Source organism: Hippopotamus amphibius, chromosome 3 (assembly GCF_030028045.1).
Source record: "Hippopotamus amphibius kiboko isolate mHipAmp2 chromosome 3, mHipAmp2.hap2, whole genome shotgun sequence".
Taxonomy (NCBI): domain Eukaryota; kingdom Metazoa; phylum Chordata; class Mammalia; order Artiodactyla; family Hippopotamidae; genus Hippopotamus; species Hippopotamus amphibius.
Window position 1 is genome coordinate 122,609,657 of NC_080188.1, and position 18,777 is coordinate 122,628,433.

The 18,777-nt window shown below is 54.0% G+C and overlaps 1 protein-coding gene across 2 annotated transcripts in view; it reads left to right on the forward strand.

Annotated features, from left to right (window-relative positions):
* FADS2 (fatty acid desaturase 2) overlaps positions 1-18,777 on the forward strand; it is a 39,260-nt gene that overhangs the window by 13,384 nt on the left and 7,099 nt on the right. For both annotated transcript variants that reach the window (XM_057727614.1, XM_057727613.1), the window contains exons 5-11: positions 3,396-3,521; positions 11,139-11,199; positions 11,610-11,686; positions 17,392-17,489; positions 17,721-17,817; positions 18,122-18,201; positions 18,647-18,772. In XM_057727614.1, the coding sequence (XP_057583597.1) occupies positions 3,396-3,521; positions 11,139-11,199; positions 11,610-11,686; positions 17,392-17,489; positions 17,721-17,817; positions 18,122-18,201; positions 18,647-18,772 (665 nt within the window). The remainder of the gene's footprint in view (positions 1-3,395; positions 3,522-11,138; positions 11,200-11,609; positions 11,687-17,391; positions 17,490-17,720; positions 17,818-18,121; positions 18,202-18,646; positions 18,773-18,777) is intronic.

Genomic DNA, 18,777 nt, shown 5'->3' on the forward strand with positions numbered 1-18,777 from the left:
AGATGCTGGGACCCGCTTCTTACTTCAGCCTGCGCTGTTGTAGGGTTCCGCAGATGAGCCCTCCATCTCCTGATTTCCCATTTTCTTTCAGTCCGTGTCGCTTGTGGTAGCCATTTCTTCCCGAGGGTGATCTTGTACAAAGACAGTTCTGAGAGGTCAAAGCTCTATTTGGCATTGCACTTAGGATAAAATGCAAACCACCAGGTCTGGCGTCATCTAGACTCTGCAGCTAGAGATGGAGATCTTTGGAACCCACAGCCTCTTCACAACCTTATCTGGGGCCACCAGGGCCGGAACTAGGGTGAGGCAAGTAAGCACCCAAGTGTGTCCCAGGGGTACAAAATTTAAGGGGACACCAAAAAGAGTCAGGAATTGAGATAAGTAACATTTTAATGCAATATTTAAAAAAAAAAAAAAAAAGCAAAATTAATCCAAAAAAATCCACAATGAACAAAATACCAACATTTCAAATAAAAATTAGGACTGTGTGAGCCATATGGGAATCTGAAGCTGAAGAAAAACTTGTACTTTATACACGTTTGTATGTTTTTTGTTTGTTTTTTAATGGTTGATTTTTTTTCCCCAGCTCATGAAAGTACTTGAAAACTGCTTAAAAATTGGAAAGGTGGTATATTAAAAGTCCCAATATGTAGTTTAAATTGATTATATATACTGAAACCGATTTATTATTATTTGACTTCAGTTTAAGTTAATTAAAAATTATTTAAGACCGTCACTTGGTTACGAGAAATTGTCAAACTTGGCAATTCTCTCAACTGAAAATGAGATGAGCAACAGGGTAGTTTTTTGGGTTTTTTTTTTTTTTTTTTTTTTTTTTTTTTTGATTTTTGATTTGGTTGCACTGGGTCTTAGTTGCAGCATGTATGTAAGGATCTGGTTCCCTGACCAGGGATGGAACCCGGGCCCCCTGCATTAAGAGCATGGAGTCTTAACCGCTGTGCCACCAGGAAAGTCCCAAGGGTAGATTTTTGAAAATATTGTTGATGAGTTTGCCTCAGTGTGGAGTGAGGCCCTACTCTCCCTCAATAGACGTGGGCTCGCCTCCTTCCCCACCTCATCCCCAGGGCAGGCAGCATTGGTACCACATTTCGAGAGCACAGCACTGGGTCATTGTTCCATGTCAGGCAGGGCTTCCCAGGGCCCGGGAAGGATATGTAGAGTTGAGCCAGTGAAGAGTGGAAGAGAATCACAGCCGAGAGGCGCACCATCAAAACATGTTCTGTCATTACACCCAAAGCCAAGTTCAAGGATGGCCCCACCTTGCCTCCTCTCATCCCCATGGTGCTCACAGCCTTTCTTTCCTCCAGTTATTCATTCAACAAACATCTCTTGCTTGGTGTATTGTAAACATCGTGCTTCACATACCTTGCCCCTTAATTTCTTTGTGCCAGAAACTCCCTTGCACTCTTCCCAGGAATTTGGTTCCTTTTGGCTAGAACGGCCAGTGTGTCACCTGATTTCTCAATCCTCTGGGCTCTCATCCGCTGCCTTTGTTTTTTTCCTCTGTTGGGTCTTGCTTACAGGGCCTGAGGTCACTGCAAAGGCCACAGCTGCTCAGAGCTGTTCCCGCCCATGGCCATTAGGGTTCAGAGACTATGTTTGTACCAAAATGTCTTCCAAGTAAAGTATTTGTTTTCGCAGTTAGGCTTTTTTTTATAGATGGCCAGACCCTTGGCCAAAGCATTGATTGGTCGAGCAGTAACTCACCAGTGAAGTCCTTATGCTGAAGAGTCAGGGGAGTTTTGTTGCCTTCTTTGCGTCACTGGGTGACTTTGTAGAGGGACATGCTCTCAAAATGTGTCCAGAGCTGGAGCTGGTGCAACAGATTTGTGGCCTTGAAAGAAATACTCATGTAATGCTTCCTGTCTCCTAGAATCATAATTTTATTATTATTACTGTTATTAGTATTTTTGGCCACACCGCCAGCCTTGAATGTTCTTAGTTCCCCGACCAGGGTTTGAAACCAGGCCCTTGGCAGTGAAAGTTCGGAGTCCTAACCACTGGGATTCCAGGGAATTCCCTAGAATCATAGTTTTATATTTACCTGTTAGAACCAGTAAGTTCTTACCTGTTTGTGTTGGCAATTGTTTATTAAGCCTCCCCCAAGCCTTTTGGGCGTGACGTGACTCAGCTGTCACCTCTCAGTGCAGTGGCCTGTCTGGCTGTTGAGCTGTCTCTTGCCAGCTGTTCTGTGGGCCCTCTGAGAGCAGGCACCACTTCTGGTCTTCACTTTTTTTTTTTTTTTTTTAAAGCTTTCTTGATATAATTCACATGCTGTACAATTTGCCCATTTAAAGTGTACAAACTAGGGAATTCCCTGACAGTCCAGCGGTTAAGACTCTGCACTTCCACTGCAGGGGGCGCAGGTTGGATCCCTGGTCAGGGAACTAAGATCCCACATGCCTTGAGGCGAGGCAAAACACACACACACACACGCACACACAAAGTGTACAAACCAATGACTTGCACTATAATCACAGATTTGTGCAACCACCATCACAATCAGTTTTAGAACATCTTGGTCATCCCAGAAAGAAGCCCTGCACCACTTAGCCATCACCTCCCAACCCCCTCATCCCAGCGCCGGTACTAGGCAACCACTCATCTCTCTGTCTGTGGATTTCCCTATGCTAGACATTTCACAGAAATGGAATCCTTTGTGGCTGGCTTCTTTCAGTTAGTGTCGTCTTTTCCAGTTGTGTCCATGTTGTAGCACGTGTCAGTACTTCACACCTTTTTATGACATGGCCAGACAGTATTCCATTGTATGAATCTGCCATATTGTATTTGTCCATTCATCAGCTGATGGACCTTTGGATTGTTTCTGCTTTCTGGTTATTTTAAATAACGCTGTTGGGAACATTCGTGTACAAGTCTTTGGGTGGCTGTGTTTTCATTTCTCTTGGGTACACACCTAGGGGTGGAGTTCTGGGTCATCTATGCTAGGGGCCACTTCTTATTGTTCCCTAAACAGAAGTGTTCCTCTCTGCACAACACACAGGAGACAGCAGAAGATGAGGGGTGTGGGGCCTCACGCCTGGTGTTGGCAGAGGGCTGAGGCTCCCCCACACGTACTGAAGCACTTGCCTCTCCATCCATCACCAGCACCGTCTTATGATGGGGGAAACAGGCCTGGAGGGTTGGAGTGATCCGGCTCCAAATGGAAGTCCTGGCCAAGGGGCTGCCCAGCACTCTGGACTCGGCATTGGCAGGGCCGCATTCTGACTTGTCGGGGGCCCGAGGCCCTGTGTATAATGGAGGAATCAGCCCTGAATATTGGACCTGCTAGGAACCGCTCCTGAGCCGGGCCTCTCATGGGTATCCCCGCCCCACCCATCGAGGACTGCACTGCTCACCCCATTTCCCCTCGACAGGGTGCCTCCGCCAACTGGTGGAACCATCGCCACTTCCAGCATCATGCCAAGCCCAACATCTTCCACAAGGATCCAGATGTGAACATGCTGCATGTGTTTGTCCTGGGCGAATGGCAGCCCATTGAGGTACGATGAAGGGGACGGAGTGGCCGTGGGGAGTGTTTGGCCTGCGCAGGGACCAGGGGAGGAATCCCGTAGGGTGGAAAATGTCTGCTGTTTACACAGAAACCTTTCCTGAACGCCCTGAATTATTCAAGCTGGAATTTCTATGGAATGGCCTCATGTGTAAATAACGGATGCAGCTTTTATCAGAGTGTTAGAAGCCTCCCCGCCTCCCAGGGGCCAGGGAAGAGCATTTCCTGACTTGTTCCTTCCAGTATATCAGGAAGGCACAATTCCAGGGCTCAAGCTTGGGCCCCGAAGACCAGCTCCAGGAAAACTTTCTTGGAGAGTCACAGTCCCCGATGCTGGGGCGGGGGGGGGACCTCAACAGGGTCTGGTCCCACCTGCTTCACCGTAGATGCAAAGCGAGGCTCGGCAGGAGGAGGGCACGTGATCAGGGTCACATCGTTTAGTGGCCAGTCTAGGGGGAGGCCCTGGATCTGACAGCTAAGCCGTTTCCTTCCACTCCACCACACGGCCTTGTTCTGACATTAGTTTTTGTTTTTTGTTTTTTATAAATATAGAACATGTCTGTTATAAGCATTAAATAGTAACGGGAATTGACTAAGCTAAGAAGTGTCTCCTATCATCCTTACCACCCCCCTCCCTTGCCTCTAATGTCATGGGCCTGAGTGTGACCACTGTTGACAACAGACTAGAAGATCCTTCCAGATATTTTCTGTGTGTGTAGACACACACACATGTCTTTTTTAAAAATAAAAATTGAAACGTAGACAATTTTTCCACCACGCGCTGCCTCACCAAACATGGACCCTTTGCTGGAGTCCAAGTGCGTAGGCCTCTACCTGGGGCTGTCCGGTGCTCTGTCATATTTCTGTACCATGATGTAACCCACGCTGTTTTATAAGACAGGAAAATTTGGTGTTGCTGAGTCTTTGAATAAAGGCACCCCCGATGCACTTAAAGAATTTAAAGACTGTCCTCATTTAACGTTCTGTAAAAAGTAGAGCCTCTGTGTGACAGCCTCTGTTTAAAAACAGAAAACTATATACGCTTTCCTTTTCAGAAATACTTTGATGATGTAAACCAAAGTTTAGAAGATCCTTGTTGCTTTTATGTAGATCTTAGGTGTGACCTTACCGCGCACAGATTAGGGGCCCGATAAGACTTGCCAAGAGAGGCGCGTTTACCCTCAGTCAGGAGCAGTGTCTTGAAGGTGGTATCCCCAGCAGTGTTAGCATACAAGTCTTGAAACAGGGAGAGGAGAGAGCCTGTTCCCTCAGTTCTGGTTGGTAACCCCCTCTCCCGTTTCACATCCACACAACAGAATATCTGAGCAGAAACATGGGTTTTCTGTGACAATGTCAATTCAGAGGAAATTAGCCAAAACTCAGTACTTTGGAAGTGCGGAGCCTCTCTGACTGGGCAAGGATTTTATTCCCTGCCAAAATACGTGCTTGTGTTTTCCTTCTAGGAAAGCGTTTGCTTTGAGTCTCGAGGTGTCTAGATAGTAGGACTGATTAACTTGGGTCCATCTGATAAGAAGACTGAGGCTTCCCTCTGGGTGAGGCTTCATGTTGTAGAGCCTGTTGACTGGCTTGACAAACGCTCTGTGTCCCTGACAACAAAATCTAGTCTCAGCCACGATGCTGGCAACAGGGCATCTCTCCTCTGCGTGGTGGCCAGCGAAACTTCTTTCAGTGTCACTCCCTAGACACCCCTTGAATGCCGACTTTTGAGGAGGCGGTGCAGCGGGAGGTTTGGGGGTCTGGCCGTCCAGTTGCCAGTGGCACTGAAAGACCATGGCCACGGCCACATGCTTCATGAAATCCCCTCTCTCATGTACTCGGGAGAAAGGCTAGCTGTTTCTGGGTTCCTGGTGGAGCCTTACCCTGGTGTCCACAGGACCATGCTGCCTGGAAGGGACCTTTCTTTTATGCTTAGAAAGTTCTTCACATATTTTAAGTGTTTTGTGGCCTCACTTTTTTTTTTTTTTTTTTGGCCATGCAGCATGCAAGATCTTAGTTCCTGGATCAGGGATTGAAGCCATGTGCCCTGCAGTGGAAGCTTGGAGTCTTAACCACTGGATGGCCAGGGAAGTCCCTGGTTTCATTTTTTTTTAATTACGTTATTTTAAAATTTTTAAAAGTTTTTTGGCCGCACCACATGGCATGTGGGATCTTAGTTCCCCAGTCAGGAAATTGAACCCTGTGCCATCTGTGGCGGAAGCTCAGGGTCTTAACCACTGGACTCCAGGGAAGTCCCTGGTTTCACTTTTGAAAGCTTGACTTTTGCCAGATGGGGCTTGGCTAAGATGATGGTGTACCTTCCTAATTCTAGGGAGTCAGCCAGTTTTCCTGGTTCCCCCTTACTGGGCCACGCTGCCCCTTCTGAATGGGAGGATGTCCTCTCCTGAACCCCAGCGCCTGGTCTGGGCTGAGTGTCAGCGCAGGACGCTGTCTGGGTGACTTGGGTATTGTGTCAGTCCATCCATGGCTCCTTAGAGCTCACTGTAAGCTTTCTCCTCCCAGGAAGAATTTATGTCTTTACATTCAGACTTTTCATCCAGAAATAAGACATCTTTCTCTATTTACACTTGAGTCTCCTTTTTTTTTTAAAATTAAGTAATTAATTTCCTGCATTGTGTCTTCGTTGCTGCGCACAGGCTTTCCCTAGTTGCGGTGAGCGGGGGCTACTCTTCGTTGCGGTGCGCAGACTTCTCATTGCAGTGGCTTCTCTTGTTGTGGAGCACCGGCTCTAGGTGCACGGGCTTCAGTAGTTGTGGCATGAGGGCTCAGTAGTTGTGGCTCGCGGGCTCTAGAGCGCAGGCTCAGTAGTTATGGTGCACGGGCTTAGCTGCTCTGCGGCATGTGGGATCTTCCTGGACCAGGGCTTTGAACCCGTGTTCCCTGCACTGGCAGACGGATTCTTAACCACTGTGCCACCAGGGAAGTCCCTTGAGTCTCCTCTTTATATCTCTTAGAAAGGTTTTCCTTTTCTTTGTATGTCTTGTGGGTTTTCTTTTTTCCGTTGAATCCTAGATAACTTCTATTTTTTGTCATTACCATAGGGGTTTCTCTGGTATTCAGGAAAACTGTTGATATTTGGCTAGCTATCTCATGTCCAGCTAGTGTCCACTTATGTCTAGTGGATTGTGATTCTAGTTGTTTTTCAGTTGATGCTTTTGAATTTCTTGAGCAGACAACCATATCCTTGAAAATAATGAAAATTTAGTCTCTTTCAATAGCTCTACACTCATTTCTGGTTTGGGTTTTATGACATTACTGGAACTTCAGAACAAAATTAAATAGTGGTGATGTCAAGGACAGTCTTGTTTTTCTCATCCCGTGTCCCCCACCTTTTTTTTTTTTTTTTTTTTGCCATATCATGGAGGAGAACGAGGAGGCTATAGCCTTGTAGCTCTACAAATGCACTCTTGGAAGCCGGGAGTGTTTCTGCCTCCCTACCTGAGGTCCTGCTTTTCCACCCATCTGGGAGGCTCTCCCTGCCCCACGGCCTGTCCACAGCTGACCCTCCAGGCTTCCTTCGTGCACAGGCCAATTATTCCCTTGGAGCACCCATGGCCTTCCTCTCAGGGCCCTTGGGCCGGAGTCCTGCCATTCCTCGCATGCCTACTGTGGCCTTGTTCCTCATTTCTCTGCGAGTCTGCAAGTTCCCAGAGGCGGAGCAGGTCTTTGCAACTGCGCCCCTCCCCCTCCCCTGAACAGACAAGGAAGGCCCTTGTCGTTCCTCAGACATTTTGTTCCAATGCTGAAAAGTCCCCTGCATATGCCCCTGGCACCCCCTCAGCCTGTAATCCAAGCCGGGCCTTGTGGTCCTTGCAGAGGCTGAGCACAGGAGGGTCAGCTGGCTGGGGCCCAGGGTTGTGGGCCTCCGGGAAACCAGGCCACCGGGGCTGGCCGTGCTCCCCCTCCCTCTGCCTCTGGCCTGCAGCCTCTCAGCTCCGGCTTGAGGACGCGTCAGAGCAGGTCCTGTGTGTGCTGCTACTCCTGGGGGTCTGAACACGACGAGCCACTGGGAGCCTCGCCTGCAGCTCGAGTGGGGGCACCCCCTGCCTTGCATCTCCCCTGTGACGGCCCCACGGCCCAGGCTTTCTCCCTGTGCCTGATGAGGGCTGTCCTGGAGGGGAGAGGCGTGTGGGTTCTCCAGGCCTGCGGTCCCCAGTGGGGAGGAAGGTTGACTCTTACTTAGTCTCCGGGCAGCACTGTGTCCAGCACTGCACTTGAGGTGTCACTTAATCCTTGCTTAACCGCGAGGCAGGAGCCCTCATCAAACCCATTTTATAGATGGAACAGCTAAGGCTGAGAGAATGAAATAACTTGCTCAAGGCTACAGCTAGAAAAGGCAGCGCTGCCATTCAAACCCAGGCTGTCTGGCTCGCAGCCAGGGCTTCCAGGTCCTGTAGGGGCCTTGCCCGGGGCCACCACCTGCTGGACCTTAGGGGCCTGTGTTTGTTGATCCCTCCAGCTTCCTGATGAATTAAGAAGCCAGGAGCCCCTCCTGCTAGCTTGGTACATTCTAAAACACCTGTCCCCATCCCGTCCCTGCACCCATGACATACAGCTGAGTGTTGCAGAGAGCTGAGCGTGTGAAAGTCAAGAAACCAGAAGGTCGGCCCCACGACGGGCCTGGCATCACCAAACCACAGCGATGCTTGCTGGTTTTCGGAGGAAAGCTAGTGCCCTGGGTCAGCCTTACCCTGACAGGCGAGCTTGTAGTTGTCCTAACGGAGGTCATCAAGCTGGGGACAGATGTCCCGTGACGTTTTGTGTGTCACTGCACACGGGCACACGTGTAACCGTGAGCGGCCTTCCCTCGCAGTGCTGAAGTGCCTCCCTAGCCCCCTCACCCGCGGGCCCTCGACAGCCCCGCGAAGGACTACGTGCCCGTCTTACTTCCACTTGACCAGAAAGGAACCCAAAGCTTGCTGGGGGGTGGGGGGGCGCGGCAAAGCACTTTGCTCAAGTCACGAACTGTTTCCACATCTGGAGCCCCTGCCTCTCTAAGGCTGGGGGCCCTCAGAGGCGGACGGAGAGGCCTGCCGGACGCGGCAGGTCCCGCAGGACGGCCTGGGGCGTGGAGGGGACGCACGAGGGAGCCGGCCCCGTGCGGACGGACAGGGCACCTGGGAGCATCAGCTCCTGATCTCCTGTCACCCCCTACAGGGCACTGTGCATCAGTGCAGACTGGGTGCTCGCTGTGCAAACGCAGCTGCAGACCAACGCCCCAGGTACACCCACCCCCGGGTCCTTCTCTGGGGACCCTCTGCTGGCCAGCCTGCGCTGCCTGTCGTGCTCCCTCCCTGAGTAGAGCGGGACCAGCCCGAGGGTCCTCTGGGCCTGGGGCTGTCCCCTGGGACGACCCTTGGGGTAGAGATGTGGTGGGGAGGGCTCCTGTCCAGAAGTCTGGGCCTGTTTCCTGGCTTCTGGGAAAAGGTTGGAGCAGGACCTGGGGGCCTGTTCTGTGGGCCACATGCTCCCCAGAACCTGCACCACCAGACCGGCCATTCAGGGGGTGCCTCTATTCTCTCCCTCCTCTGGAAAGTTGTCCAAGACTGTGTCTGGGGTCCCCTGGCTGGGACCTCTCCAACGCCAGCCTCGGTTTTTTGTTTTTTTTTTTTAAGAGTTATTTATTATTTTATTTATTTATGTTTGGCTGCGTTGGGTCTTCGTTGCTGTACGTGGGCTTTCTCTAGTTGTGGCGAGTGGGGGCTACTCTTTGTTGCGATGCGCAGGCTTCTCATTGTAGTGGCTTCTCTTGTTGCAGAGCACGGGCTCTAGACGTGGGCTTCCGTCGTTGTGGCACATGGGCTCCGTAGTTGTGCCTCGAGGGTTCTAGAGCACAGGCTCAATAGTTGTGGCACACGGGCTTAGTTGCTTCGCGGCACGTGGGATCTTCCTGGCTCAGGGATCGAACCTGTGTCTCCTGCATTGGCAGGCAGAAGCCACCAGGGAGGTCCCAGCCTCTATCTTAATGACAGCCTTCGTGCAAAGGATGTGCATCCTGGGGATAGGTGCGACCCCTGCCGAGGCACAGGAGGCCGCACGGAACAAAGGGGTCGTGTCTGGTGGTGCTTCGGCCGGGTGCGCCATGGCCGTGGCTGCTGGTGCTGAGATGCATGTCCTGAGGACAGGCTTGGCTTTGCTTCCACCCAGGTCCCCTCTGTCTGTGGGCCCTCCCTCCCCTCTCTGTGTTCTCACCTGGAGAATGGGAGCATTGGCCCAGAGGACATGCAGGGTTCCTCTATCTGTAACATGCTTTCATCTCCCGGCTTCACTAAGCAGGAGTGGACGTCATCGGATGAGGGCAGTGCCGACCTTCGGAGCCGGGGAGTGGGGCGGTGGGGAGAGGAGCCGTGTCCCAGGGGTCTGCCCCTGGCATTTATGCCCATGTTCTCATTGGCTGCTCTTAGCAGTCAGTGATTTGGATGCCAAACAGGGCTCAGATGGGCTTCGTGACCTGTGCAGGGTCTCAGCACTGCTGAGAGGCAGAGTCCAAGCCCAGACTCCGTGCACAGCCCCCCAGCATCGCAGGCAAGAGCCGTTGCCCCTCTGCAAGCAGCATCTCTTGTTCTCAGTCCATAAGGAGCAGGGTGGGCTGGTCCCTGGAGGGCTGAAATTAAGGAGCTACAGGGACCCTGTGGAGCCCTGGGTACCCCCAGCCTGGCTCACGCTCAGTGTCACCTGAGCCACTTTGTGCAGTGAGAAAGCCCATGCCCCAGCCAGACCTCCCAGCCCTCCTCACTTGAATGTCTGGGCATCAGGGTGCCCTGAGTAGGACCGGGTGACCAGGTGTGGGCTGAAGAGTCCATGAGGTGACCTCCTCTGGCCTACGGGCATCTTCAAGTGAAAAGTTTCAGCTTGGAAACTGCAGGCGGCTCCAGGGAGGTAGATGCTCCCAGCCCCGTGACTTAATTCCCCAGGCCCTTACTTGAGTTCCCCTTGCCACTGTGGGCTCATGGGAGCTCCTTGGGGGAGCCAGGAGCTTTTCTCTCTCCCAAAGAGGTGGGAACTGGCCAAGGACCGCCCTCTGCGCTCCCCATCACCACCCCTGCCCCTCGTGCATTGTTGAGTGGTGCATTCACTCAATAAACATTTATTTAGGGAGTTCCCTAGTGGTGCAATGGTTGGGACTTGGCACTTTCATTGCCATGGCCCGGGTTCAACCACTGGTTGGGGAACTAAGGTCCTGTAAGTCACGTAGCCAAAAAACAAACAAACATTTATTTAGTGCCTGTCACGTAGGCTCTGAGTCCACTTTCTTAGGTTCAGATCCCAGCTGGCCTACTTCTTGTGTGGCCTTGGGCAGTGACTTGACCTTTAGCTTCAGCTTTGGAAGCACCAGCTCGCAGAGGAGCCCACGCGCTGAGGCCAACGTGGAACACAGCTCGGGACTGGCATGCCCAGCAAGGGCTGAGCAAGTGTTGGCCAGAGAGGCCTGGAGCCCAAAGGGGCCCAGCCTTGGGGGGCCCAGGGTGCAGAGGGACAGAGGCCCCCTGGGCAGGAGGAAGGGACCGTGGCTGTAGAGCCAGGGGAGGAGAGCACGGGAGCCTGGGGCCTGAGGGGTGCTGGGGGCTCACGGTCTCTGCTCTCTCCTCAGTACGGCAAGAAGAAGCTGAAATACCTGCCTTACAACCACCAGCACGAGTACTTCTTCCTGAGTGAGTGCTGGAGTGCCCCGCAACCACACCCGAACCCTTTCTCACCCCATATGACTGTGTATCTCCCCTCCCACCCGACACCCTTCCAGACCCAGAAAGTGACACCAAACCTGTCAGAGGAGAAGGGACCACAGCAGCCATCCCTGGCAAACCCCTCTTGGCGCACAATACAGAAGGGACACTGGCCCAGATACCTGCCCAGGGTCCCGCAATCATGACCCCTGGGTGGGGTGCCGGCGGGTCCTGTCTGCTCCCAGCCCCCTCCTTGGGTACCAGGGCCCCGGCTGCCTCTGCCTGGGAGCTGCAGAGCTGCCACCACATTCCGGCTTCTGCCCCCGGCTTCTCCCCATCTTCCGGCCCCGCCCGGGTGGGACAGGCCTCTCTGAGTTCCTCTCCTCTCTCGCTTGCAGTTGGGCCGCCGCTGCTTATCCCGTTATACTTCCAGTACCAGATCATCATGACCATGATCGTCCGCAAAGACTGGGTGGTGAGTCCAGGGGGCCCAGGGGTGTGGGGAGGAGGGCGACTAGGGTGAGTGGCATCTCCTCCTGGGGTGGCTGCCTTGTTACCCTTGGGAGGGGACTTGCTCTGAGGCTGCCAGGAGCCAGCGAGGCCATAGCACCTGAACCCTAAACATCTCCCCACACCGGGCGTCCACTGGGGGAGCCACTGCCTTGGCAGAGCCCCCTCAGAAAGTTCCCAAAGGCGACACATTGAGTCTCAGTCAGCCCACCCATCCAAGTCTCCGCTCCAGCCATCACCCTCCTGTGTCCCCGTGTGGCCCCTAAGAGCCAGTGGAGCGGGTCACACTGCACTCTGGTTGGTAAATGGAGAGCAGCCAGGCACTTAGGTTGCTACAGCTGCATAAGAAAGTACCACAAACTGAGTGAAACGTCTCTTAAACGACAGAATTGTATTGTCTCACGGTTCTGGAGGCTGGAGTCCAAGATTAAGGTGTCTGCAGGGTTGGTCCTTCTGAGGGTGGTGAGGAAGGATCTGGTCCTGTCATCGTCTCCGTGTGTCCCTTTACATCATCTTCCCTCTGTGTGTGTGTCTGTATCTGTGTAGGTTTCCCCCTTTGGATAAGCGTTGCTGAGAAAAACCCGGCCTCTGTTCACCGATGCCGAATAGAGATACAGAGACAGAGCTTTGGAGGAGTGGAGAGGAATAGCTTTCTTACTTTGCCAGGCAAAGGGGGAACATAGTGGCTAGCGCCTCAAGAACGGTGCCCGCCTCCCTGGGGAATAGGGAGAGCTCTTATAGTCGGGGCTCGTGGCCAAGGGTAGGCGGTAAGCATCAAGGCAGTCACAGTCTCGCATTCTTCGGATGGGCTGGTGGCGAGGTAGGTAGGAGTCAGCATCACCCACCTTCAGGTCCAACGGGTCTAGGGCCTGTGGGCGTGTGGGCAGTGTGCCCTCGTTCATCATTAACTTCTTGCACCTGGGATGGGTTTCGACTTCTGCAAAATAGCTCAGAGATATTGTCGTGTGTATTGTTGGGAAAACGGGACTTTGCCCCAAGGCTGCTCTTGACTGTTTCTTCCAGGTCTGGCCCATTCCCTCCCTTCACTAAATAACAAGCCTCCTGAATCTGCCCATTGGAACTCGGGGAAGGTCATGGAGGCTAAATGAAGGCTATTTCCTATAATCAGAGAAATAGGGGACACACCAAGGCTCTGTGCCCAGGAGCCCCACAGGGCACTACTCAATATCATAAGGACGTTAGTCCTAGTGAATTAGGGCCCGCCCTAATGACCTCATCTTCACTAATGACATCTGCAAGGACCCTATCTCCAAATAAGGTTCTCCTGTGAGGTCCTGGGGATGAAGACCTCAACCTATTCATTTTAGGGGACATGATCCAGCCTGTAACTCCAGAGAGAGGAAGGGACCTTGGAGAGGGCCTCGCAGCGTGGGGCACAGTGGTGCTTGGCTTGATGTAGACGCGCAAGCGTGGTTCTGCGGAAAAGGAGGATGTGCCCGTGATGGGATGCCCTGGGTGAAGCAGTCACCCTAGGCAGGTTCACTGGGACAGGGACAGGGACAGGGCCCCTGCCCTCGGGACCAAGCGGATAGTCACTTAGTCGGTATTGCTGGTCTTTTTTTAAAAAACAAACAAACCCAGTTTCATAAATGAAGATATAGAAACTGAGAGTTTGGGACTTGGCCAAGGTGACACTGAGGGGTGGGTCAGGCGCTAGAACCCAGGTCTCCCGATGCCACGGCCTGGACTCTCCCCCCAAACCCCCAGCCACCACTCTTTCAAATAACAGGACCTCGTGTTTGCATAGCAATTGAAGGGCTTCGAAGTACGTTGTCTTACAACGTAAGACGTTGGTGTTATTAGCAAAGGTGCCTGTTGATTCTCCTAAGAGGGCCAGGCCTGGGAGCAGGTGGGGGTGTTTGGGGAAAGAGGCGGGATTCTGAAGTCTCCGCCAGCCCTATGCTGGTAAAACCTGGCCTACACTCCGCTAAGACACATTTTTTTCATCCGGACCTGCTGTGTTCCAGGAATAGTTAAGCACTGCCACCTACGTGATGTTATTTAACCCTGTTTTGCCAGCAAGGCAGGTACGGGCTGGAGGGAAGGCGTTTATAGATCAGTTAAGCCGTGGGAATTAGAATCCAAATCTGCTGCCCCTGTGGTGACTGCTCTTTCCACCTGAACTCACCAGGGCCCTGGAAGGAGTCACGGCTGAAAAGGACCATGATGCTGTTGCTGGTGGCACTTTAATCTGCTTTTTATGGCAGATGACCCCGGACATGAATATTTAATCCTTTTTTTTTTTTTTTTTCCTTACTATGCTTGTTCCCTAAGGAACAAAGCATTAAATAGGAACAGCGGGAAAGGGAATCAGACTTTGTACCTGCACTGGCTCAGGTGGCCCAGCCAGGGACATTTGATCGGGCCCCTCAGGACAGGGCTTTCCTGCCGGGGATTAGGGTTCACGCTTGGGCTTCTCATAAAACGGTAGCTGACTGCAGCCAGGCTTAGGGCCAAACCCCGCCCTCCCCTCGGGGGCCTACGTGGGGAGAGGCATGCCCTGCCCTGTGGTTTTCTGATTTCTGGTAACAGTGAGCTTAGGTGCCCAGTGCAGCTGTGACCTGGGGCAGTGGTCCTCAACAGAAGGAGCCACTTGGCAGTATCTGGGAGACCTTTTTTTTCTTTTTTGGTTGCACCACACGGCATGCAGGATCTTAGTTCCCTGACCAAGGATCGAACCCATGCCTCCTGCAATGGAAGCACGGAATCTTAGCCATTGGATCACCAGGGACGTCCTGGGAGACATTTTTTTAAATAAATTTATTTATGTATTTATTTATTGGCTGTGTTGGGTCTTCGTTGCTGTGCATGGGCCTTCTTTAGTTGTGGTGAGCGGGGGCTACTCTTCGTTGTGGTGCGCGGTCTCCTCATTGCCGTGGCTTCTCTTATTGTGGAGCACAGGCTCTAGGTGCATGGGCTTCCATCGTTGCGGCACATGGACTCAATAGTTGTGGCGCATGGGCTTAGTTGCTCTGCGGCATGTGGGATCTTCCTGGAGCAGAGATCGAACCCGTGTCTGCTGCATTGGCAGGCAGATTCTTAACCACTGCGCCACCTAGGAATCCCTCCGGGGAGATATTTTTGATTGTCACAGCTCTGGGGGAGGAAGTGCTACTGGCCTCTAGTGGGCATCCTACCATGCCCAGGACAGCCTCCCGCAGCTGAGAATTATCTAGCCCCAAATACAGCCAGCATCGCCAGTGGCTACATCCTGGGGGTGTTTGCCAAGCCTCAACCTCCTGCAGGTCTGATGTATCTGATACCACTGATGGCTCCTTGAAATTCTCCCTGTCAGCTTCCAAGTCCCGCCTCTGCTTGTTCTCCTCCACCTCTGTTTCCCTGCATCTCCTTCATCCGTTACCCCTGAAACCAGTGGTCCCATGGTCATGTGTCTGCATGACAGCATATAAGCGCACACCTCCGTTAATGCATGTGTACCTACTACTGTACTGCACACACACAAACAAGGAATTAGAATGAATGTGATGAAAAGTAGGGACAGAACTTAAATATTTGCTTCCCGCAACCCCTTAAAGACCACCTCGGTCCTGAGGTCTTGCCCTCTGCCCACAGCTGACCCTTCAGGCTCCCCTCCCCAGCCGTTCTGCCCACCCCATTCCGATGGCACCGACGTCAGGGACCAGCCCAGAATCCTCACGACCAAGCAGTCCCCACGTGGAGCTGCCCCTGCCTCATAAATACTTCTGGAATCTTTTATCCCCTCATCAGGGCCGTGGGTCCTGGTTTGGGCCTCTGTCATTTCATTCCTGAGCTACTGGAATCACCACAGCTCCCCACCACCAGCTGGCAGGGATCTATTTTAAGATCCAGATGGGACCACGTCCCTGTTGTTTAAAGCACTCAGTGGGTCTTCATTGCCAGCAAGGTAGAGGCCAGTCCGCCCAGGCAGACGTGACCTGGCTGGGGTCTCCCACCCGTACCTCGAGCGCTTGGGCTGGGGTACATGAAGCATGTAATCTATGTGTAAACACAGCCTCTGCCCGATCGCCTCTCTGGGCTTATCTTCGTATTGTCATCCTTCTGGAAACCTCCATCCCTCCTGTTCTTTGCTTGGCTGATGTCCGGCGTATCCCGGCCCAGCTCAGACATCACCTCCAGATGGAGGCCTTCCCTAAATCGGGATCAGATCAGGACCTCACGCCACAGTCCCATCACCCCTGTAGCTAGGTGTCCCTTTCTGTATGATATTAAAGGGATCTCTGTATAAGTCTGTCCTTCCAGATGAGGGGCTCTGAAGGGCTTCCTTTTGCCCCCAGCACCTAACTCAGTCCCTGACACAGAGAAGGCATTCACTGAATGTTTGTGGGGCTTAACTGAACAGAGCTCGTTTGAAGGATGAGTTTGCTGAGCAGATAGGGGAGAGGGAGCTTCCAGGTGGATACAGCCAGACGCAGACACAGCAGCATGGCCTGGCTGTGGGAGACGGGCTGCAGATGAGGCCAGGTCGGTGGGCAGGCATGTGAGGGGCCTGTGTGTACTACCAAGGGGCTGGTTTTTATTCTCTATCCCCCAGGGAGGAAGGGGGCCCGTGATGGCTTTGAAGATGGTGGTGGCGTGATCCAACTTGCACGTTAGGAAGGTCTCTATGGTGGCAAAGTGGTGTAGGGACCAGATTGGAGTTGTCAGAGCTCAGACTTGTGGGCTATGCTTATTGTTGCAACATCTTCAAGCAATTTAGAACCTCCGGGTGTGGGGTGGGGGGGCGTTCTTTTCCCATGCTGCAGATGGAGGAACTGAAAATTACTCACAGCTACGCAGAATAGGGTGGAGCTGTAATTAAGGCCGGCAGCCTGACGTGGAGTCTGTGCTCTGGTCATTACCCTGCTGAGTCTCTGGGGAGAAGTGATGAGGGAGAGGAAGCAGTCAGTGTAAAGGCCCTGGGGTAGGAACAAGCTGGGTCGGGGTGGCTGAGCAGACAGTGGGCCCCAATCCCTGTGGGCTGATCTGGGTGGGATGGGAGGGCTTAGCAGGGGAAGATAGGGTCTGCTTGGAGTTCAGATGGTCACTCTGGTTGCCATGGTTGCGAAGCAGTAGGGGCAGCTGGGGGAGGTGCTTGCCCAGGAAGGAGAGCGGAGTGGAGGAGGGGCCAGGAGGAGGATCGGGTGAAGAAGAGGGCCAGGAGCGTCAGAGGTTGCTGGGAGGGCCCGGAGGTGGGTGATGGATGGTGTCCCTGGCCTTTGTTGGGCTACAGTGAGTGTCCAGGAAGGAGACCTAGGTGCTGATGAGCCGCTTGTGAGCCTGCAGGTGTTGGGGGGCTGTGCAGATTGTAAGGCACCTTCAGAATCCCCGGGACCACAAAAGAGCTGCTGACTCCCCCAGCCCCTCGCCCTGGCTGGCATCTGCTGGTCCCCAACCCTGTTTATTTCCCTAAATGCAGAGCATGCAGCACCCTTCCCGCTGCTAAAACACTCAGCACTTCCCTAGACATAAAGACCGTTGTGCACACCCTGCACTGGCAGGGGTTGCATCCTCAGTGGGCCCGGTGTCCAGCTTCGCGGAGGCCCGTTGAGCTTTCTCGGCCACCTTCTCCCAACGGTGAGCGGGAGGTGCTGTGTACACACCTGTGGTCCGGACGCTGTGCCTGGGAGGGTGGGACACTCCCATGTCTAACTGTGTTTCTCTCCACAGGACTTGGCCTGGGCCATCAGCTACTATACCCGTTTCTTCATCACCTACGTCCCTTTCTATGGTGTTTTGGGAGCCATCCTTTTCCTCAACTTCATCAGGTGCCTGAGCTTTGCTGGTTAATAACCCCTGGGCCCTCGAGCACTGGCACTGATGGGGCCTTTGATGTGGGGCCCCCATGAGGAAAGGCTCAGCGGCCCCCAGTTCCTGCCCTGGCCCCTCATCAGGGGCTGCATTCCCTCCACACCCGCCCCGGGCCGCTCACAGGCGGGAGAGAGGGTCTGTTCCCACTGATCCCCCGGGCTCCAGCGCTGAGCCAAGCTCCCTTCCAGGTTCCTGGAGAGCCATTGGTTTGTGTGGGTCACACAGATGAATCACATCGTCATGGAGATTGACCGAGAGCCCTACCGCGACTGGTTCAGCAGCCAGGTGAGCGCAGGTGGCGCTGGCCACCGGGGCCTCACGGAGCCTGGACCCGAGGTCCCTGTCTTCGGCCCCCGGGGAATGGGGCTGCCCCGTGGGCCCAGCACCACCCTGCACTTCCCTGGGGCTGCCTGTGCCCTTCCACTGGGGGGCACAGGGCTGGGCAAGAGAGGGTGGCGGGGGGCTTTGGAGGGACCAGTGGGACATCTGGGTGGGGCGGTGAGACCCGGGTAAGGCTGGGCCTCACGGGATGGGGATGGGGCCCTTCGTGCCTTTTCTCCGGGCCACTCATCCCCCTTCTCCCCGACAGCTGGCAGCCACCTGCAACGTGGAGCAGTCCTTCTTCAATGACTGGTTCAGTGGGCACCTCAACTTCCAGATTGAGCACCAGTGAGTGCAGGCTCGGCAGGGGGGCGGTGACAGGGGGAGTGGAGGGAAGGAGCCATCAGCCTCCCCTGGCAGAGGGCAGCAGGAGGGGGCTACCCCTCTCTCGTCACCAGTGGGGCCCCCCCACCGACCCTAGAGCGTGTCTCCGCCCCGGCCCCGCTGAGGCCTGGAGAGGGGCTCTCATGCCCTGGGCCACGTGGTCACAGTGACGACCACCCCCACACGTGTGGCTTGGCCTCTTCCTTGATCTCGTGAGCCTCGCAGGGCAGGTGGCTTGTCCCCTTATTGCCAAGGAACCCGAGGCCCAGCCCTTCCCCTCCACGTGCCGGCTGCCTCCGTGGGCACACAGGGAGAGATGGACAGGGTCTCCCGGGTGTGGCCAGCCTCCATGTGGGCCGTGAGAGGAGGCGGGCCCTTCCTCATGCCGGGCCCCCCGCTCTCTCCCCAGCCTCTTCCCCACCATGCCCCGGCACAACCTGCACAAGGTCGCCCCACTGGTGAGGTCCCTGTGCGCCAAGCACGGCATCGAGTACCAGCAGAAGCCTCTGCTGCGGGCCCTGCAGGATGTCATCGGGTAAG